Raw genomic sequence first — 22,736 nt, 5'->3', positions numbered from 1 at the left:
TTTTAGGCTGTACTGCATGCATGTCTTCTTGTGGGGTGCAGATGTAAGCAGTCATCATCCTTGCCGTTTTTCACTGCCCCTTTTGCCTCCTCTTTGCTTTTTGAGCTGATGCCCCTGCAGGTGCTCCTGCACAGGGAAACAAGCTTGGTCTAAGTTAAACTGGCAAAAAGGAAAGAGATATATTTTTAACCAGATCAGTTCCCCAGTCACGCGTGTTTGTTCCAGAAGAAGACAGGAGGCTGGCTGGCTGGGGATGGGAAGACTGGGTGAGGCTGTTTTTATCTAAGCAGCAGTTCTGAACTTCACTGTTACTCAACCGTCTATGCAGTCATTTGTGATTTAAGGGGTGGAAAGACACTGAGAGATCATCTAGTTCATCTCAAGGCACGGTATCTCTGTACTTTATACCTATGCTGACTGACAGATGTCTGTCTTGCTTAAAAACATCCAGTCTCCGTAGCAGACATTACTTTCAAACCAGTGAGAACTCCCAGATTTTGAATCATCTTTGTCAGTCTTAAAAGCACTGTCCTTAGTATGTCTTTTCTGTGACAAAAATATAAATGCCATTTAGCTCAAATGTATTTAGTCTGCCTTTGAACTATTGTCTCATTGGTTAAATTACATGGGTAAGTTCTATACAAACAGTGCAATCTAGAGTGCCTTGATTTAATAGTAATTCTTGTGATCCAAAAGATTAATTTATTCCAGCTGTAGAGTTAGTGAAGTCTGAATTAGAGGGCAGTTTCAAATTCTGATGAGGCTTGGTTTTTAGCTTGTCTTGCAACATTATTGTGAGCTTCTTTAAACCAGTACCAAAATAATCGTATGGTTTTTACATTTTCAAAGTTATGTATTTTAAAAACATGGAAGTATACTCTAATGTGTCTTGTTATTGTATTGTTTCAAGTCTCTTGCTTAACGCTACTGTTATGCAGTGGACCTTTAGAATATGTAGTTTAGCATGAAGAAAAACCAATGACTTCCAAAGGAATAGTTTTGAGTATTTGGCTGAATTGCAGTCTCTCCTGTCACCAGACACCTTGGCGTATAAGTTTTGTAATGTATTACTGCTATTAAAAAATCTTGTGTAGTTCCAGTTTTTTCTTAGGTTTCTTTAAATATTTCTCATTCCTTTGAACTAAGTTCCACTTAAGCGGAAAACTCCTGTGTGTGTTCATTTTTCACAGGCTTGGCAAATTCTCAGTTATTGGCATAAATTTTTCGTTCAGCTGTTTATGTTGTGCCCTTAGGTGCTTATGTCTCAGCATGCATCGTGCATTTGGCAACTAACAAAAAGCATTTTAAAGGTCCAAATGGATGCTTTTATGACTGTATGTCTCGTGTCTTGTATGCGTAAAGTGTGTGAATTTAATTAACAAGTTATTTTCCAGATCAAATTGCGTACATTTCTGCCTACTTCTACTCATTCATCTAATATTTTGAAAGAACTATGTGTCTCACAGTTACTGAAATACATTAAAGTGTAAGTTATGATTTGTCTGTAGCAGGAGAATCCCAGTTACAGCTCTATCAAAATTTTGTGTGACCTTTTAATAGCTACAACTCCTGGTTTTCACCGATGTCTTGACTGACTGCTTCAGGTAATATTTCAGCAGAACAAAAAAAACAATTTATAAAAACCCAGCATCCCCGTTGCTAATGGTCACTGGCAGTTTGGGTAAAACTGTCAAGTAATCAGAAGGAAAAATTCAGTATCTTCATTGGCAATGAGAACAGACTTTCTTTTAAGGTAGTATGTGTAGACTTTAAAGGCAGGAGTTGTGTGTGAAGCTGCTGTCTAAAATCTATGCAAAACAATATTCTCTGGCTCTTGGTTTGTAGTTAATATGCAGCAACTATTTGTGAGCATGGAATTGCTTGCTCTCTTACAAGAATGGAAATGGTGCTGTGGCACTAAAATTCCAGATTTTTAGTGCCTACAGAATGCTTTTTCTCTGTCAACTTTCAATACTGATTCTATGCCTGAATTGTCCTGCTACTGATAGAAGAGGAAACTTATTAGGACCTCATAACTAACATTGGCTGCATTCTTGCTAGTGACTTCTAAGGAAAGAAGGGATCTAGGAGCTGGAGCTATTCCTACCTAATTTCCTCAGCATTGTCTGCACTATTCTTTTATGGGGTAGAAGTTCTGGGGGCCTTATGCAGCTCTTTAAAACACTTTGGATGTGGTGTTCTTAAAACATTTGGGTTTGGATATATTTTACTTCATGGAATTTTAGGAAAGGGCTCTGCTAAATCCCTTCAAAGCATTAATTGCAAAAAAAAGTCTCTTCAAAGGAAAATGCTTTCACTGGAAATATTTTTGTCTCGATTACAGTTTTTAAGTAGAATGATCATACACTATACATGAGATCTTTGGTGGTGCTGAAATTGTTTCATGTTTGACTTGGAAAGCTTCCAATCATATGTTTTTAGGGTGACTGTTGCATCTTTTAAAATGTTTGTCTTTGACATTAGTATCCCTAATGCTGGACTGCTCTCTCATGCTGGAGAGGAGACTGCGAAGCATTGCTGGGGGAGGATAAGCAACGCCAGTTCTTTTAAGTGCTTGTTAGTTTGAACACTTGTTAATTTGTTAACGTATTTGTTAACCTGACTACACTAGACCATGAAGTACATGGGTTTTGAGCTCACTTTTAGATATGGGAGCAGCATGTGGTTTTTAAGTTGTTCACTTTCTTTGAAAACTGGGTGGGGAGGTGACTTTGGGACTTACCCAGTTCAAAACACTTAATATGTAGCCAGAGTTACTTGATGCAAACTATTTATTGGATGAAATGCAGTATTTTCCTGGTTTTTCTGTCTACTGCTATGAAATGGAACATAAAATCATTTACTGACTTCCGGGGTATGAGAAAGGTAGGAATAGCCAGGGAGAAAACACCAGCTTTGCTTGGATAGTTTTTTTTTTTTTTTAACAGGCCAATAGTTTCAATGTATAATCTGAAGTTAGTTTGAGTTGATTAAAAAGTATAATGTATGACTAATAGTAAAGGTATTGGGGATACAAAACTATATTTCTTAGAAATATTTAAATATGCCCCATAGAAAGTCATAATCAGGTGACTGCAGACTCTGAAGTAATAATGTTAATAATTTTTAATGACACTGAATTGATTTATTAACTTCATAAAGTCTGTTTTTTCTGCTGTGGTTCATAATCGTGCAATTGGGGAAAAACAATTTGCTTAAGTAGGTCAGCATAAATGTGAACAGTTTTATAATGTAAATATACATATTGTTATATAATTTTATTAAATGTTACAAATGATGGTGTCTTAGTAACCTAGAATACGTTGACACTCGTTCTTGGTTGCTTTTGACATTAGAGCAAAAGTTTATCTGAAGGTACAGCCCTTACCCTGGGTGCGTTTAATAAGCCTGTGTACCATCCTGAAAGATTAAGCAGTATTTTGATAAGAGGAGTTAAGTCTTCATGTTTGCATTCCAAAATTCAAAATCCACTTTCTCATAAGTTTTTACTGAGTCCTTGGGAACATGCTGAATGCTCCAGAGGTTTTAATCAAAATGAGGGTTCCAGAATTTATGAAAGCAAATAGCGACCCATTTAGGGAGAACGTCCTCAACCCGCACAGACTTGTAATGGGCATGTGGGATGCAATGAGTTTAGTATTACTTTATTGCTTCTCCCCCCTTTTCGCAGCGGGGAGGAGTCAAGCTGGTTACAAAGGGAGATAGATGAAGTATGAAAAAGACGTAGAGAGGACGGAAATGGAAAAGGAGGTGAAAGGGGGGAGAGGGAAACAATGGCTAAAAATACATGAAATGTGGAAATAAGCACAATGGGCAGGAGAATGAATTTTGAAGTGTAACAAGTTCAGAGTCTGATGGAGGCAGGAGTACATGCTTCAGCTGTCAGCTCCCAAATAAACAACTATTTTTTAAATCTGTGTATACTGATGGTATTTGGTATTGAGGGTACATGAGTGCCCTACTACCTTCCATAAGTAGCTGTGTAGAGATGGGCTTCTGTGGCTTTTCCAAGCCTGCCATTCTGATGCTGGGCTGCCGAGAAGGCTGGAATTTCGTGGGCTGGTGAGAGATGGGAGCCAGCGAGTCCAAACTCACACCTGCTTTTCATCACCTTTACCTTGAGTAGTGTCAACAGTGCCTGTTGATACTATATTTCTATAGTGCTTGTTGAATAAATTGTGATGATTCTTTTTTTTTTTTTTGGTCATTTATTCCCATTCTGTAATACTTTGTCACGTCTCGAGTTGTGTGAGGCTGGTGATGCTGATCAGAGGGGTGTTACGTGGTTATGGCTTTGTTACAAAACAGTGTAGAGTTCAGCAATTCCAGATCTAATGCTTAATAAGAGCCAGAATCAACTAGGCTAAGTGCAGAGCCATCCTATCTGCTTTCACACGCGTGGCACTGGGCTGCTCAGATAAGCCTGCTCTCCTGAAGTACCTGAGCAATGGCTGTCTTCAAGCTGCATTGCTCCCTCTAGACCTTGCAGGCATCTTAGATTGAAAGAATATGTATAAAACAATAAGCCCTTTTAAAAAAGTGAAGCTGATTATTTATTGTCTTTAGTGATTTTTGGTGTTGAAATAGATTTTTGTTGTTGTTTGTTCATTTGTGTTTGAGGAACATGTTTGGATGTTTACCTTGCTGGGGAGGGCTTGGATAGGATTAGTAGAAGTTTACAAGATAGAAGGTTAAACCGACTAGTCAGAGGTAAATATGGAAGAGCAGGGGATAATGGTGTGCATGATCACAGAAAGTACTGTGATAATACCCTGGTGAGGAGCCTTGGCATCACAATTGCTGTGTTTTAAAGGGGATGTAACTCCTTGTTCCATTCTGGTAGTTCCTTTTTACTTTGTTAGCTTCTTTTATTTAAGACTAGCAGACTCGTTCTACTTGGCATTCAGAGGAAGATGAAAAAGTTCTTCTCTTCCCGCACTCTTCCTTCACTTCCACAGTTTTCCGGAGGAACTATGAATTTTCTATTTTACTTCTCCTTGCTTTTTTTTCTTCTTCATGTTTACTCTCAAATCATGTCCTTCCCTGCCTTTTTTTGTGTGGGTGACGGCTTCGTGCCACGCTGTTCATCATTGCAAAGAGTATTTTAAATTTGAAATGACTAATGGTTTCCCTGTTGAATGCATGATTCTGACAAGAAATAGTAAACATTAAGGCTATGTTAACACTGCTGTTGCTAAGATTGATGGCCAAGGTGCTGGAATAACCTTGTGATATTGCATTGGCTGATACTTGGGTCATACTTGCAAAGCTGTCTCCACAGCTGTATGAACTAGAAATATTTCGAAGGCTTGAGTTTTATTTTCTTTTTAATTAAAAAAAATAATTCTTAATTAAAAAAATACGCTTTCTGGCCTAACTGCATAGGATCTGTGTTGGATCCTCACTTAAACTTGATCTTATTGTCTTGGAAATACAAATGGCTTTAGTGGCTGAGGTACAGCCCTAGGGATTGGTGTTCTCAGGTTACTCAATTCTAGATGACTTAATTTAACTTAATGATTTAGCAGCTATCCAGATGTATAAACCTGATACCTGCTGATTGAGATATAAAACTGCTTGGTTTGTGGTGGGCAAGAACTGCAGTTGGAACATTGTTGAAGCATTGTAATTTAAAGCAGTATGAGCTGATTAACCGGTATGTCCTCTTGGTTAGCGTATGCACCCTCAGCTGTGTGCCTGCGCAGACACCACAGCAAATTGGTCCGTCATACAAACTCAATTTATACCCAGATGAAGCTGTCATTGTGGGAGTTTGGGGAAGAAACATTCCATTTTAGAGGAAAACTCAAGTCTTACCCTAAACAAGATATATAGACTTAAAGATGCATCAGTAACCCTGAGCAATAAGCGAGTAATTAGATGACCTGTATGAAAGATGCCATCCTGAGGAATTTTCAGGTGCCCTGTGACCTCCCGTGCCACAGACCAAGTGCTCTGCCATTGCCACCTGTACCACCCCGAGGAGCATCACTGTGGAGGATGTTAGAGTTTTGCAGGTTGCTTCTTGAAAGTGCAGTTATATTGTACTGCAACTCCGTATGTTCAGTTTCAAACGCACTTGGGGGTTGGCAACATTAAATACTGTCTTGGGTACAGAGGTGGGTAAAACCAGTTTTGTCCCGAGCTGTGATTCTCTGCTTGTGTAGAACGTGACTTTTACTGACAGTTTTGTTTCTCTGAGGAACTGTAAATATTCAGATCTTTTTTTAGCACTGCTAAGTAAGCCCACATAACCAACTTGTGTGATTTCTGAGTAGTTCTGGATTTTGTTGCATGTAAATATTTATTTCAGCAAAGTGAACAGTGAACTTAGGAACGTATGTCATAGAAACTCAATTTGTTTCATGAAGTTGATGGATAGTCTTGTGAGAGTTGGAGGGAGAAGGTGCAAAAGAATGACTTTGTAAATACAGAGTAGTGTTTGACTGAGCATCCAATCTGGGCGTACCTAAAATTTGTCGGCACCCCCTTTTTGTAAATGGTTACTTTTAACTTCTCTTTTCTGGAATGCTGCCCGTATTGCCAGCTCATCTAACACAGTATACAAGAACAGCAGCACTGGTCCTGCAGCTGAATGAACAGCCACATCATCTGGCTGTGTTTGTGAATTTATGTCCATTTTTAAAAGTAATTTTAATATATTGAATGCAATCTTTAATTAAGGTGTTGCAGGTTCACCTTAGAAAATGACCTACCAATAAGCAGTCCTCTTATTTTTAACCCTGATTATGCTGTTGTTTAAACTAGATTTTCTTAAAATAGTAGCTGCTTTCTGACCTTCCTTAAGATTAGCTGCTTAGCTAAGCAGAACTTGCTAACAAATTCACACCTAGCAGCTCAGGTTTTGATTGTGAGGCTGATTTCTCTAGGGCATGTAATGATTTCAGGAAAACAACCGAACATACTCAGTCTGTTATGTGGGTAAAGAAAGAAATATTTAAATGTTTATTTCTGAAATTCAGTAGTTGGAAGAGTTGCTCACTTGATCATTTAGTTCTGAGAATAACTGAAAGACTATGCTGTGCCTTCAGAAGTATTTAATAATTTTTTCAGTAGTTACATAGTGTTTTAAATTAAAAAATTGCAGATCTTGCTTCCAGCTTCTGAAGCCAGTAGATTGTGGTGACTGTCTTCGGATCATCGTGTATTGGCTGTAAGGAATCTTCTTCATTCACTAAATGTGTTGAAGAGGTAATGCAATATAGACTAGTTGTAAGAATCTGAGGCGTTTCCCACAAGGAAGAATGTTATCACAGAATAAATTTTCTCCTCTCTGTGGAAATCTATGGGTTTTTTTGATGTGCTCTAGTCTTTATGAATTTTGCTAGATAAAGTCATTATCCTAGTAAGTTGGGTTTTTTGTGTATAATTGGACACAGGCAGGGTAAAGGATTTCAGACTCTCACTCAGTACCTAATTCTTTTTACAATTGTGTAAAAGTAGCCAAGCAAGTAGTGTGCTTTTTTTAACTCATGTCAAAATATGTGTTAAGTGGCACCGTAGTGGAAAAACTAGCTTTTTGTTTGCGTCTAGACTAATTAGGCTGAAGGAGAAACTGAAGTCTTTAAGGTGAGCTAATTCTAGGAATAAAGTGATAACCTTCACCCAAAAGACTCTTTATATTGGCTTTCAGAATAGCAAAAATATCATCTATGGACTTCTCTAAATTTTCACTTCAGAGCCCGCTATGAACTTGTAGATAAGTTGCTGGAGAAATTGGCTTCTATTTTTCATTCAGAAGGTGCTTACACACTCAGGTAAATGTTGAACAGCACCTTGAACCTCACTGAAGCTACTCAGTCTTACATTATTTGAAGCAATAAGTAAATTGTTTTCTGACCTTTAGAATATGGTTAATGTTACATGTCTCTCTTTCTCTACTCACTTCTGTTACAGTGCTATGTAGAAGGAAACATGCAGAAGTGCAAGATGAATCTGTTTTTTCTCAGATTTTTTTTTTTCCCCGATCCTAGAGGTTTCTAATAACAATCGTCTCTCCCACAATTTAACAGATAGTTTTGTGTGTGAATTTTCCCTTTGTTCTCTTACATTGCATCATACAAAATCAGAAAACGAGTCTGTAGTAAACATCAGGAGACCGTTTGTTCTTGTCTTTTGTTAAAGGGCAGAATCAAACATATTTACAGTATTGCTGACAGTGGCCTGGTTTTGGAGGGCTTTGAGGGTACGCTGATGATGGCAGCTGTACATCCTCCCAGGCAGTCAGTCCCAGCACTCATGTTTCTTACCATGAGGATTTTTTAAATTGAACATTTTACAGTTTGGATTTCTTAGCATCTTCTGTTGCCATATGTTCCCCTAAGTCTCTGAGTTAAGTAGCTGGCCAACAATTTCCTTGTCTTTCTCTTCTCGTAAATTATAGTTGGTTTTTCTTCATACTTATTCATATGTCAGTTTGCAACATGATTGTCTTCATTATGCCTCTTTTTCTTGTGCTTTGCTGTTTTTCTGTCTTTTCAATAACCTGATTTATTTCCAATTTCTCCAAGTGGATCTATTACTATGATGGTTGGTCTTTTTTTGCACTTGTACCCATTTCCTTTCCTGTGAGGAGCTACAGACTTTTTCTTCCTTTCCTTGTTCTCTTGTCTTCCAGAACATCTTACATATTAACTGTCTACATTTATCAAATTCTGTCTATTAATCGGGGGGGCAGAGGGTGTTTCCATTCTCCTTTACTCCTCCTTGGAGTTTCATGAACTCTTGTGTTGACTTTCTTGTGTCTTCCCAGATTTTTTCCAGAATATATCTGGTAAGCTAAAATATCTTCGCAGCACGTTGTATGCTTGTATGACTATTGCAGAAAGGCACTCACCAGAGGTTGTTGTTGCTGTTGACCAGCTCCATAATATCATCCGGCAAGTTTCCCCTTTCATCACAAACCAGATACTTTCAACATACCTGCCCCCCTCCTGTGCCTCAGAGCATACGCGCGGATGCCCTTGATAAAACTATCAGCAATCCCGCCTCCTTCATTACTAAGCTGTATCTCTTACATTGAGTAATGTGGGTTAGCTCACTGAATTGTGACATCTGGAAATGCCACAGCCTGGAGTATAACGAAGTTTAGAGTGCATCAGTTAGCAGGGAGGTTGCTTTTGGGGATTCTGAAAAAGGCTGGCGTTGCTTGTGCAAGGGATTACAGCATACTCTTTTAATGATAAACTTTTAATTTCTCTTTCTCTGTATGCTTCTAGTTTGAAACAGTATTATGTGAGGGTTTAGCGTTATTTGAAAGCGTAGCATGATTTTCCAAATAAGATAGAGTAAGCTTTAATTAAAAAATATAAATGTTAAAATTTCTAGAATTTAGGAACAATAGCTTTTTCACCTGTGTAAAACAAAAAGGAAAGCACTGCCACTGCAACTTTGCTTGTTTAGAGTACTTTCTGGGCATGTTGAAGCTTGGAAATCCTCGGAGCTGAAGTGGAAGCAGTCTGGTCTTACAAAGGGATGAGCTGCTGGCTTTTCAAAGTGTCTGATCCTACAGCCCTGGGTGTCAAGTAACATTAGGACTGTAAAGACTTTCTTCCCTTCTCTGGTTATAAAAGATGGTAGGTTAAATAAATAACTATAATTAAAATGTCTACCTAAGTATCATTTTACCTCTCAGTTCATCAAGTTTAATCCTTTTCACTTCAAAGTCCTACTTGAAGTCTTCAAGTGAAACCAAAGAAGTTCTTGCACGTCTTTTATAAAAGTTGTGAAATATTCCTTATCTGTTGCCCTTCCTTTCCCCTGTTATTCCCACCTTCCTCCCCTTTCTCTTCCTCCCTATCCATAACAAGGAAGAGAAACTTTTCATGCTGCCTCTGATTGTACCAGAAAAAAACCAACGTATTCACACTTGCCTTCTCCTCCACACCCCAACTTAAAAAACCCCCTTCACTTTTTATTAAATGTACTGGCAAATAAAAGGCACCTTGTATCCAGTGCTGCTTTCTATTAAAAGAGGATATTTTTAACAGTGCTTTCTACATGATGTCTGTATAAGTTATTGGCATGCTGACTCTTACTATGGTAGCTGACTGATTACTAAAATAGCTTGTGCACTTTTGCTTTTAGTTTGAATGTTTTCAGTAACCTATAGCAGGCAGGTCAACAATTGGTTTAGGTGTTTTTGATTGTAAAACATTAATAAGATACATGCTTAGTGCACAGATAAGCATGTTGTATAAGAGTATTTTGATACTTTCTTTCAATGTTTATATAGGTTTATACCTTGTGACCTTCATGTGAAGTGCTCCAATTCTCCAGAAGTTGTAACAGATTAATGTTCAAGTAAAGTACAGGGCTGTCCTAGTTTCTTCATTAATGAAAATAGCATCATAGTAGCTGAAGTGACACATGGGGGAGAACTCTGATCGGGTGACCCAAGCTCCTGTGCTTCTGCTACACATTTTCTGGCTAGCCTTTAAGGTCAGTGTTTAGGGTGTTGGATACATGCAAATACTTTGGTAGTCTGTCAAGGAGACAGATTGTGTATGTATGACCCTTTTGATGACAGCAATTTTATATAAGGAAGCAATATTAGTTTAAACTCTTACTGTGTTGCAACTGTGTCTTTAATTCAGTTTTGCAACTGAAAGGAGGGAAAACAGTATGTGTGATAGCTGGTTTTCATGGGGTAGTGCTTGACAACCTCTATAGCAAATAACTGAAACAGTTGCCTGCTATTTAGATTAGAGCTGGGCAAGACTTTTCAATAAATAGTAAATTAGGCAATGGCTGGATGGAAAGTTTATAGTCCTCAGGTTGCTTGCGAATTTTCTGTGGTATCTGTACGTAGTTTTAGATGGAAATATTTTTTCAGCGTCTGTCTCATAAACAAAAAACCAATCACAAAATACAGACCCTTATGAAAGAATAACGATTAAGATTTTTACGGATGCTTCTGAGGGTCTGGATTTGGTCCCTTCTCCTTCTGTACAGTTTGAAACATCTTCCACCAACTTTCAGCTACTGAGTATTCGGGGTGCTCTGCATCATTCCTGTTGTTAACACTCTCAGTAGGGTATGTCAGAGGTTCCTGGCATCGCCATGAGAAGCTGGGTAAGCCATCAGGCAAGTAAATCATAGAATTGCTTAGGTTGGAAGGGACCTTTCAGATCATCTAGTCCAACCATCAACCTAACTCTGACAAAAACCACCACTAAACCGTATCTCTAAGCACTATGTCTACCCATCTTTTAAATACCTCCAGGGATGGTGCCTCAACCACTTCCCCGGGCAGCCTGTCTCTTGGTTCAAGAGAGCTCACTCCCAAGCTCAGAGCTGTTTTGCTTTTTAATAAGATGCTTCACCCTGAATTGAGTAAGAGGACTACTTGAAGCTGATTGCCAGAGCCCTCCTAGGGAAGAGCAGCGTCTGCTTTGGTGATTACTTTCTGTGGGGTTTTTTTTGGTTTTTTTTTTGGAAAACAAACAAGCAACAACAGAAAAAAAACCCAACCGTGCTTTCATACTAGATCAAGAGGGAGCCAGAGTCAGAAAGGTGGGCGCACTTCACCCCAGTGTGTTCTCCCACTCTTATGGGATATATGGTTTCAAACTTCTTTAGGCAAAAAGAGGCCTCAGATCTCCAGCATCACATCTGCTGCCTCTTCTGCTTTTTACTGAAGATTTTCTCTTCTGTTTTCTTTCAAGTGCCTGGAGGTGCAAATTTTCATTTTAGGTCTAATATTGTGTTGCTCAAAAAAACCTGCCTCTCTTTTAAGGAAAAACAGGTAACAGACGAAAATAAGGATTTGGGGTTTTTTCGAGTTGAAAATGTACGTATTTACTAAGCTGTTCTTGACATCGGTATCTGTGGAGTTTGGCACATAGCCTCAGATCTCAGATTTGCAGTTATGTTAAATGGCAGGTTTATTTGTGGGTTGTTGCTGGCTTTAAAACACAAGAGAAGCATTGGAGACTTGGAGAAAATGGGCAGGCAGCTGAAACCAAGGGTACCAATAAAAAGCAAAGGAACATAACTAGAAAGATACAAATTCTTTTCTCTGCATAGCTTGTCTAGGTCTCATGAGCAGGCTTGCCATTGTCTTTGTTTAGTGTAAGACTAGAAATGCTCTGTGGAGTTTTGAATGGTTTTATGTTAGGCTGCGAGACTTAATCCTAAAATGTAGCAGTCAGTGTTTCTAGTTCAGAGATGGAAGTATTAATACAGGTGCGAGACGCTCCTCTGTAATTCTACATACAGTTCTGGACACTGATGTTCCAGAAGGTGAATTTAAACTGGAAAAAGGTATAGAGAAGAGCTGTGATAGTTAGAATGGAAAGATCCCCTTTGAGAGGAAACTGAATGAACACAACCCATTTAGCTCAGAAAAATGAAGTCTGAAGAGGCATGTGAATTCTTTCTATAAATACTTTAGGGAATAATAACCAGGAAGGGAAGAGAACTATTTAAACTAAAGGACAATGTTGGCACAAGAATAGCTAGGTCCAAGCTGACTGGGAAAACATTTTGGCAGGAAATCGGAATGTTTCCAGAGGTTCTAAACTTCAGTGAGGTTTTGAGGCAATCTTAATTTTTCGTTTTGGGGTTTTTTGTCCCCATTATTTCTAGTAATGTTTAAGATGCAGAATGTGGATCGTTTATGAGCAGAATTATGTAATTATTCCTTAAGATAGGAGGAGCCCTGAAGGTCCCTTTCAGCCTCATTTCTCGAATCTTAAGAGTTAGAATCCTCTTGGGTCACTGACTGCTCTGAACCTTTGGTCCATATTACACTTTGAAGAAATCTGTGATGGTAATGAAGAAACGTAATTCTGTTTGGTGAGCTTATATCTTCTGTGTAGGTGTGCTGATACCTTTAGTGGCTCCTGGGGAACAGGGAGGCAAGTGTTGGGGAGCACAGAAGTTGAAAGGTTGGAAAAGCATCTTTATTCAGATTTTGTGATGTATATCTACAGGTGGTGATTCATTTATTCAATGGGCAGAGGTTTAAATTTAGTTCAGTTGGTATGTTTATATGACTACTACCACTAGTACAAAAATACACGTATATAACTTTTACTTTTTCTGTTGGTACTCATTGACAAGGACCTTCAAAGCGTATGCAAATGTTTCGGTAATCTGTTTGACATTCAGTGATAGTCTCTGGACATAATATTCTATTGTCCTTTTAAAGTACCAGTAACAATGCATCCTAGAAGGAATTGCATTTTGTCAAGAAAGTAAATGCGAATATGTTTCCATGAATTATAGCCCTCCACTAAGTGTATTACAGCTAATAAATCTCATAATCCAAAGAATAAAGGTCAAGAGAATAATCCTGAAGTCTAATTTGAATCTTATTCAGGCTTGTTTCTGTGCAAGGGGAGAGATTGTCTTCAGTGCCATTGCAATCTAATCATTTTGTTGATACCATTTAGGGGAACTGGGATACCTTTCTTGAAAAAGCTGGTAAAATGACACTTGTTGATCTGAATGGAGAATAGTGTAATGATCTGCATTCTACTGAATGTTAGGTAATAGTCCCTTCTGGCTTTATTCTCTCCAGTTTTTACCAAACAACTTAAACAAAAAAAAAACCAAAAAAAACCCAAACAAACAAAAAAAACAAAACAAAAAAAAAAGAGGGGGGTGGTGTGGCCAAAAAGAAATAAAAGGAAACCCAAATCCAAAAGAAAGTATGACTTCAGCTTCCTCTTCTATTCATCATCATTGAAAGAAGGGAACTTGTCCAGTTTAATCAAATACAGAGGAAGCTGATGTACCAGCAAGCGATAACAATAGGTTTTGGAAAGCTACCAGAGGATGGGATGCTGCTGCGTTGGTGCTGTGCACCGAGAGGCATCTCCTTTTCTGCCATTACATGATGAATATCTCGTGCCACACCAGACAAAGCGAATGGGATGGAAGAAGAAAAGGAATATGGGCTACTCCTTGAGAGTCCAACCGCCCCCACACCCCAGTACAGCTATATCCATCTCTGTTACACTGTGCAGTGATTTGGGCAGTTGTGCAGTGACTGATGTGTTCATACAATAATGCTCTTGGCTTTAGTATGTTTTAAGAATCTCAGCATAGCTTGAAAGGGAGGTTCTGGTTCATGAAATGCAGAGAAATTTGCAGATCATGTATTTTTTTTATCTCATGTTACGTTTCTTGATCTTCATAGCAGTGACTATGGATGATACAGCTGTTTCTTAGACAGGTCCTTACTACAAAGAAAACCAAGATGAAATCAGGGTGGTGATTTGTACATCTGGGGAGCAATGCCTGATCAAAGAGCTTTGGAGAGAAGTCAGTTGTACATCCTTAAGTGTGTGTGTGGTGGTTGCAGGTGCTCTGAATGTCAGAGATGCACCTTGCTTCTGTCAGCTTTAGTACAGCGTGGCTGTAGTCTTCATATCAAGAATGATATTTATGCCTGAATGGCTGATAGCTTTCCACAAAAATTAACACCAGATTTACTTCAGGATTTAAGGGGGAGATGCTCTGCAGTTATGGGGGGTGGGGTTGCTTGTTCTGCAGGAATGTGAACCTGTTTGTGATCAAGAATACTCTGTGTCAAGTTTTTTAAATTAAATACCTTTATTTTTTATTTTATTCTTTTAAGCGTAACAGTAAGGGAGAGTGCATTCTTGTTTGTGTAATCCACTTCACTTTGTCTCCTTTATGGAAAAAGAGTAAATTTTATTTGCTTTTCTTCTCTATACATTCCTGTTCGTGTCAGGATTAGAAATCTTTGTTAGAGTTGAGAGGACTGGGTATCCAGGAGCCAAGTGCACTCCCTGGAGAAATTCAGGTTTGCGTAGTTTTCTGTTGCTTTTGTATTGATACAGTGCTCTAGAACTGCAAGGACAACTTTGGCCACGAAAATTTGTGTGGTTTGTCTCTTTCTTGTTAACTTCATGTATAGATTGGTATAAAGTTGTTTGATAGTAGAAGTATTTCTTTGTAACTGTCATACTTGTATAATTGAGACATGTTCAACTTAGTAGAGATTTTACTCCACTCCTCATCATTTTTGAGATTCTTAAATACTGACTTGGGATTCCTGCAGAAAATATCCTTTCCTCAGGCAGTTTTTAAAGTTTGGAGGGTGTTCCTAAATTTTCTTGTCTTCCAAGGATTTCTAGTAGTTACTTGCCAGCAGTGTTAAGGGCAAAAGTATTTGTGCTCAGGTGGAGGGCGGGCTAGTGTGACCAGGGGTATTTTTCCATTCTGTAAAGGGTTCCGTATATACAGATGCCTGAGGCGAGGCTTTTCCCATCCACAGAAGGAGGCTTTTGGGTGACAGAGAGAGACACTGAGCATATCATATCTGTTTATCAAGCCGTTTCATTGTCCATTAACTACTCTAGTAATCTTATATTCTATTATATCACATGAGCAATGTTTCTAGAACAGTGAAAAGGATTGCAAAGGACATTTCTAAATACCATGGCCTGCTCAGATGCAGTTATCTTAGAGATTTGGCCCGCCATTGCCCGAAATGGAAGGGCACTGTTGCACATATTTCACACAGACTGTCAATATTGCTTCTGTGATCATATCTTTTTTTTCTTCTCTAAAACAGCCCACTGTTTGTAACGTGGAAGATTGGTCGAGATAAACGATTGCGTGGATGCATAGGTACTTTTTCCGCCATGAACCTGCATTCAGGACTCAGGGAGTACACACTTACTAGGTAAGATTTTGTTTTCTGTAGCCTTGATTTACATATTTAAATAGTCTACTAAGGAGATGATAGGTGTGCTTTGGTTTGTTTTGGGTTTTTTTTGCTATGTCACTGTACTGATCAATGAAAACTTGTATCTCCTTTTGATGCTAAGCGTATCGCCTGTTTTTTTGACTACTTGGTGTCATGAGGCTATGGTTTCAGTTAAAAACCATAACTTGAGCCTTTTGTCTCTTTATTGGTCTGGAAAACTACTCTCTAGTAGCTTATTGCATCTGACTATTAATAGTATTTTTTCCAGTGTTCAGACAAATTTTAACCTTAATAGTTAATATCAGGGCAGAAGACCAGAAAGTCAGGTTTGGGGATTATCCTATTCACACTTCTAAAACAGCAGGTATTCTCACCTCTTCTCCATCAGGTGCTTCCAATCAGCTGCAGTTAATTTAATGCTACAAATTTCCATTACATGTTACTCTTCAGATACATCCCAGCCCCTGAGTGGGAAGCTTCTGGATGAGGGAGGTAAGTGATGATAATCCTTCACTCCCTGGCAGCATAATCCTTCATTTTTTGATCTACACCTAAATTCATTCACCTTAATATTGTTCCATTTCCTTTGCATAGAGTGAAAACTAATAAGTTTATCACTAGAGCTAGTAGCAAGCTTTCTACTTGTTTTTTCTAAGAGTTTTCTTAAGTTTATTTTCTAAAGAATCAATGGAATATTGTTCCACTCAGTTACAATAGACTGTTTATAGTGCTTTAAAATAGAAACTACATTCTAGCATGTGTAGATCTCTAAAATTGTCATCACTTAAAATAATTGGTGCTTCCAGATCACTTTAGATTTGAGGCTTTCCTCCATTGCGGGATCTTTCTCTTTGCTGTTAAAACACCCTGTCCATCCCAGTATTAAGTAATATTAAAATGGGACTTGTTCTTTCTTACATGTTTTTCTTACACTAGTTTGTTACAAGCTGAAGTTCATTTCATGCTTCTCTCTGCTCAGCTTGAAGAAATCAACTGCTCATCTCCTGGAGTCCTTACAAACTTCTGAAAGACCTAGTTACCTTTGTTGTGTTGATTTTATTTATTATGTGGTCTGGAATATTTCTGGTTGTCTCCTTTAAAACCTCAGCAATCAAAATGGCCAATGAGAAGAAGCAGCTTATAATAAAATTCAAAGGAATCTCTGTATTGAAGGTTAAAAGCCTTAAAATCTTAACCATTAGTGAGCCAGACTGGAGGAAAACCATCTTGTCTTCTGCACTGGAGAGCGTTTTATTTAAGTGTACACTTTGCAGTGCCTGATCGAGAACAATGGGCTTGTACAGAAAATTACCCCTTAAGACTAGGAAGAAGGCGATAGCCAAAAAAAGTCTTTGTTGCTCATAGATTTTTCCATTCTCACAAATCAAATAGTGCTGTACCTTTAAAAATGTTTATGAGATTTCTATCACTGCATTCTAACTCTGAAAGGTGAATTCAAAATACGTGAAAAGTGGTGCAAATTAAAGGGAACTGAAATATTTTCAGTGCAGTGTTTAAATGATGGCCACACACTGTGGAAGTTTATGCTAGGCTATAGAGAGGAAAGATAATTCAGTAATTTTCAGGATGAGAGAAATGAAACTATATACCAACCTATATTTCAAAGATCTTTGTGAGATCTTCGGTTGTTTTGTTTTTTTTTTTTTTTTTAAAAATTATTTAGTGGCATGTTAGATTTTATTACCTTTCACAGGGAACATTTTTCATGTCTATGCCACCAAAAAAGAATGTTTTCTGTTGTTGGAAGAAAAAAAAAAAACCCACAACAAAAACCCAAAAAACACACAACCGAAAAAACCTAATCTTCAGATACAACCACTGAAACGTAAAGCTCATATCTGAATGTTCAAAAAAAGTTGTTCACTTGTACCAGTCATTATTTAAAAAAAGAAAGAGGGGGTTACCTGTGATCAGTTTCCTTCATGGTGTTAGTCCTTTCAACTACAGAGCTTCAGAGGAGACCACTGGAGGAATAAATGAAGCACCTTTGAAATGTCTGAACTTTCAGAGTTTGGAACTCCACAGGCCTCCCTAGGAGGGATCAGAAACTAGGACATTATAGCTTGATCCTGCAGTATGTGGGCAATAGGCTCCTGCAGAAGATGTGACAATTCCTGAAAGAGGGAAAAAAAAACAACTTCAGGGAAGGCAAAAATTAATCAACAACATAGGCAGAATGAGAATAGACTCTCCCCATCAGAAAGTGAAACTTCACCAAAATTTTCAGTTGAGGATGTAGGCAGATATTCTTCTGACTTTATTTTACTTTGACGCTGGGAGGCACTTTTCTTCAGTCATTCTGAAGGTACAGCGTGGATAAACAGAACCAGGTTGTTTGTCTAGTTGATTCTTATATTTTTCAGCACCTGTGGAATTGTGGCCCAATTTCCAGTGAGTAAAATGGTACAGAAGAACAGCTGTTCTTAAATGCCCTGGTGCTTAGCCATAAAAATATCCTCAATTTCCTTCACACGTGATTTTATTATAAATATGCTGAGTAGTGCTTAGGATCACGATAAATCAAATTTTCCTTAATTCTAGTAGTGATGTCTAATCGTATATTTTATACAATGAGCATGTACATCTCTATCTGCATACAATAGCATTGTTTCTTTGAAATACCATAACGATACTTCATCTAGGAATCTGAAGTGATCAATTTCTTTCTTGGGACACCCACATCCCCCGACTTAAAAACCACCTTTTTGGGTCTATAAACAAAAATGGTGATGATGTGTGACCAAGTGAGTTTCTCTTCCCCATTTTGAGCTCTGTGGGTCGTTACACTGGTATTGCCAGTATGTTCTAAACAGGAAATGTATGTAGAATGATTCATCATTAATTGGATGCATCTGCCTAAGTCATGAGGAGGGATGAGAATACCCATAGTTAAAAATGCTAGTACTGTGTTCCTAATAAAATCTAGACATTAGAATTCAATTTTTCTTTGAAGTTATATCAGTGAAACACAGGGGAAAGGAAGTGTATTATTAAAATCTTCTGCAGAACTTTGAAAAGATAGATTCAGATTTCGTCATTTTTATATAATTTTACTAGGAGCTTAGTTGGATAAAAATCTAACCTCATCCAAAATGTTTTACAGTATTGAATATTGTATATTAGGATGCAAGAAGTTTATAATGGGCAAAATAGTTCTTTAGACTGAATGTGTTAATTGAATATCCCACCTGAATGCGTAAAAATAAACCAACACAGATTATGAAAATACCTTGTGTTTTACAGCTCCTTCAAGAAAATACACTGAACTTGGAAGCAGGTTACCACAGAATTTCACAACAGGTTGATGAATTACTTTTTCATGTATTCTGTTCAGCACTAAGATGCAGGTTTTGGCACTGAAGTTTTAAATTCCTGCTCTCTTACACTTGAGATATTGAAAGAAATTGTTTCATTTATTCATTTTAGTTTAGTTTCTCTACCCATTTCATGTTATTTCAAGTCATATTTTATGCCTATTGGATATAACAAGTATAGGTGTATAAATTACGTTTTAACCCTGTGGTTTTTTATCCTGTCAAGGCTAGAATATGTATCTGGGGAGGGAAATAGAGAAGAGGCAGAAAAGGGAAATATTATATGATGGAGCCTTCTGTCACCGAAGAAAGCAGGGAAGAAAAATTGGAGAACTCCAAACATTAAGTGGATTATCATAATGGCTGAAAACTGGATTTAAATTTTAAAATAGTATGCAACCCACGCTCCTTAACTAGCATAGGCCTGTCTCTACTGACTAATGATGTAATTGGTCTTTTTGTTGTATCTTCTACTTACCACTCCACCTGAGAGAAGTATGACTGCTGTCAGACATTCAGCCTAGATGTGGTTGATCAAGAAAAGAAAACAAAGAGGGAAGCTTGGCATGAGAAGCATAATACTGAAGGAAATAAAAGCTGCAGTCCAACTTTCTCATAACTGAATTTGGGTGTAGATTCCATATGACGGTTTGGCTACCAGTGGCATGAACTACTGCTCTATATTTGTCAGCAATTTCAAGAGCCTCAGTCCTTGTTGCTGACACATTGCCTGCCTGCACCCTTTCCTCTTCCATATAGTAAAGCTAACTTGCTAAGGTGTGGCAAACTTATTTAACGGGTAAAATAGAAAAATATTGAATGGCTGACGACATAAATATTTATGTTGGCCTTATTTACTAAAGTCTTAAAGACAAGTATTTGTGCAGACAGGGCAGCTTCCCTTTTGTGTTTCGCTGAGGTTACTACTCTGTTTAATTCCTTTTTCTTTTTACTAATCATAGACTTGTTCAGCCTTCCCTGTAATCAGCCCCTACAACTCAGTGTTAACTTCCCAGTGCCTTTACTATTAGGCAGCATTGCTATGGGTGTAGATAGACATTGCCATTGATCCAGGGCAAAACATGCTCATGTATCTGACTGCAATTTTGGAACTGCAGACTTGGGGGAACTATATATATGTGTTTGACATGTGTTGTGACCTTCACTGTTCACAGAAGTCATAGTCTGAATTAATTCCTGCAAATAGCATTTCTTGTAATATTTCAGAGCACATTGTTGCTTCTGTGTTGCTCACTGATAATACTTCGCAGGCTGTCTTGTTTTGTGGCTTTGATTTATAGTAGACCACTGCGGAAAGTCAGCTTTTTTAATTCTGTTACTACTCTGCATCTGGTGGCCACCAATGAAAAATGCCTGATGATTGTGAAATAAAGCTTTACACTATCACTTTCAAAATTAAAATCTGCAGAGAGCAACATACACTCTTGACAGCCTGAACTCACTACTGTTAATTATATTTTTTGTGTTTAACATGGTCTCTAAAGCCAGGACGCGTCACGTTGCTTCCTTTTCATTTGTACGCTTCTATGAAAAGCCGGTGTCTGCTGGTTGCGTCTGAGTTTTCAAGGTCATCTTAATTGAGGCAGAGGGCACGGATTTTACCCCTACTAAAGGATGATGAGCAAGGGAGGGAGGATCTCAAGGTGAGAACAGGTGTTTAGGGAGATCTGTGGTAAGATGGCTCTGTGTCTGGTTGAGTGGATGGACAACCAGTGTGTCCCACTGGGAATGTGTAACTCCTAACTCCCACTTGCCCCTCATGACCCTAGTTAGTTGTTAAGGTTTTAGTGGGGGTTCAACTTGTAAAATCCACTAAGCTTTAATAATAACAGCATGCTGTTAAAGCCTTTTGAGCCACTAAGACTTCAGGAGGCCAGGGTTCCTCAGGCAGTCACAGCAAGTGTCATCATATCCCTTTGCTGAGTGACAAAGTTCTGTCCTAGAGAGCGCAGTTGGGAGTGATTTCAGAGCATCCTGTGTTCCTGGGCGAGGTAGGAAGTGGGGTACCAAACTGACACAGCCTGAGGTGGGGTCTCACGGATGCTGAAGAGGTTGCAGGACTGCTTCTCTGCTAATGTGTGCCGTGGGCCCCGTTGAAAGATTGGTAGTTGAGGATGTTGCCGTGACATAGACATCTCCCAGTGACCTGTGTAAGGCAGATCCTGCTCTTCATGTAGTCAGCAGCAGAGAGCGTGGTGAAGTGATTCGCATCACTTTTTAACAGTCTCCAGTCACTAAAACTCCATAGCGAAACAAAGAGGCGCCTGAGCCAAAGCCATGTTTGAAAGAGATTTGGAAATACATAAGCACTATAACCTTGTAGCGTTATTGCTGTGAAGGGAGGAGGGAGCGTCCGTTCCATAGAAGATGGGAATGGACCTGAGGAAAAAACAGGCCATATCAAGGCAATAGATGATTTTAAACTAATTTTTACTAGACTTATTTTTAAAACATCATGACCCAGAGGTAAAGTGCAAGGCTGAAGATGTGGCATCTATAAGGTTTTCTTTTGTGTGGCTGCAGGATTTGTGAACTGCTTCAGCTGCCAGAACAGTTGAGATGCTCCTGTTCGATTTGGTGGCTTTACTTTTCTGTAAATTCTAGGTCTGCTGGCCTGTCCTGCATGTGATTTACCTTTCTGTATAAATCATTTGCAAAGGTAACTGTAATTTTCGGTTTTGCTAACAGGCTTAAATGAATTCTGTTTTTCAGTCCTCAACAGTTGTCATGTCTGGGTCACGTGCTATTCCTTCCTCTCCCCCCCCAAACAGAGAAGTGCAGAAAAGGGGTGGGGAGGAGTTTATAGCAAATGAGTGCGTTTCAATTAAAATCAGTAATAGGGGGCAGAAGTGTTGAAAGTGATTTCTGTCAAGCACAGTTAGACATCATATTTGTTAGAAAATGCATCCTTTAAGTTTCTCAAGGTTGTTCTAGTTTGTAAGCGAGGTGGGATGTATAGAGACATGTAATCTCTTTTGCTGGGCTGATGCAGTCACATAAAATTAGATAAGATTTTAGAATGCAAGTCTTTCTGTAAGTTGTTAAGAAAACCTTTTTTAATAAGTTAATCTTAAATGCAATTGAAGCCTGTTCAAGTTTTGATTTTTTTAAAATTTTTTTATTTTTATTTTGGTTTGTCCTTCAATATACATTTCCATTCCCTTCTCCTGATTATCTTTTGAAGTTAGAACTTCACATGCGAGACATAGAGGGTTTCCATTGGTGATCTGGACATTTAATTACAGTGTTAGTAAAGATAAGGTACGCTGTGATAACATTAATATTTTACTATAAATTGCAGCTGACTTAAGAGTTTAAGACAATTCTATTAAGTCAGAACTGGGCCAAAGTATATTAAGACAGCTCAGCGGTTAACTTTGCTTTACAAACTGGAAGATGTATAGATGTGTGTATATTTATGGTGGTGTTGACCTCCAGAGGTATTATCAATAATCTTAGAACCCCCTTTTTGTTTTCCAAAATGCTTCTGGTAAAATATAAAATTAAGGTACTAGCACCTTGATTTTTAAATGATGACTGATTACCTTTAATAAAACTGAGGCAAAACTATTTTAACGTGTAGATATTTTATATAGGCTCCTGTGTTTTGCCTGCCATGTCATCTGTATTGAGATGAGACTTTACTGAAACTT

General features: G+C 38.2%; 1 protein-coding gene across 2 annotated transcripts in view; it reads left to right on the top strand.

Annotated features, from left to right (window-relative positions):
- The window catches only part of AMMECR1 (AMMECR nuclear protein 1), a 109,605-nt gene that overhangs the window by 46,237 nt on the left and 40,632 nt on the right, over nt 1-22,736 (top strand). For both annotated transcript variants that reach the window (XM_063346592.1, XM_063346593.1), the window contains exon 3: nt 15,593-15,703. In XM_063346592.1, the coding sequence (XP_063202662.1) occupies nt 15,593-15,703 (111 nt within the window). The remainder of the gene's footprint in view (nt 1-15,592; nt 15,704-22,736) is intronic.

Source organism: Chroicocephalus ridibundus, chromosome 9, assembly GCF_963924245.1.
Source record: "Chroicocephalus ridibundus chromosome 9, bChrRid1.1, whole genome shotgun sequence".
Lineage (NCBI taxonomy): Eukaryota > Metazoa > Chordata > Aves > Charadriiformes > Laridae > Chroicocephalus > Chroicocephalus ridibundus.
This window is presented reverse-complemented; position numbering and strand designations above follow the sequence as displayed.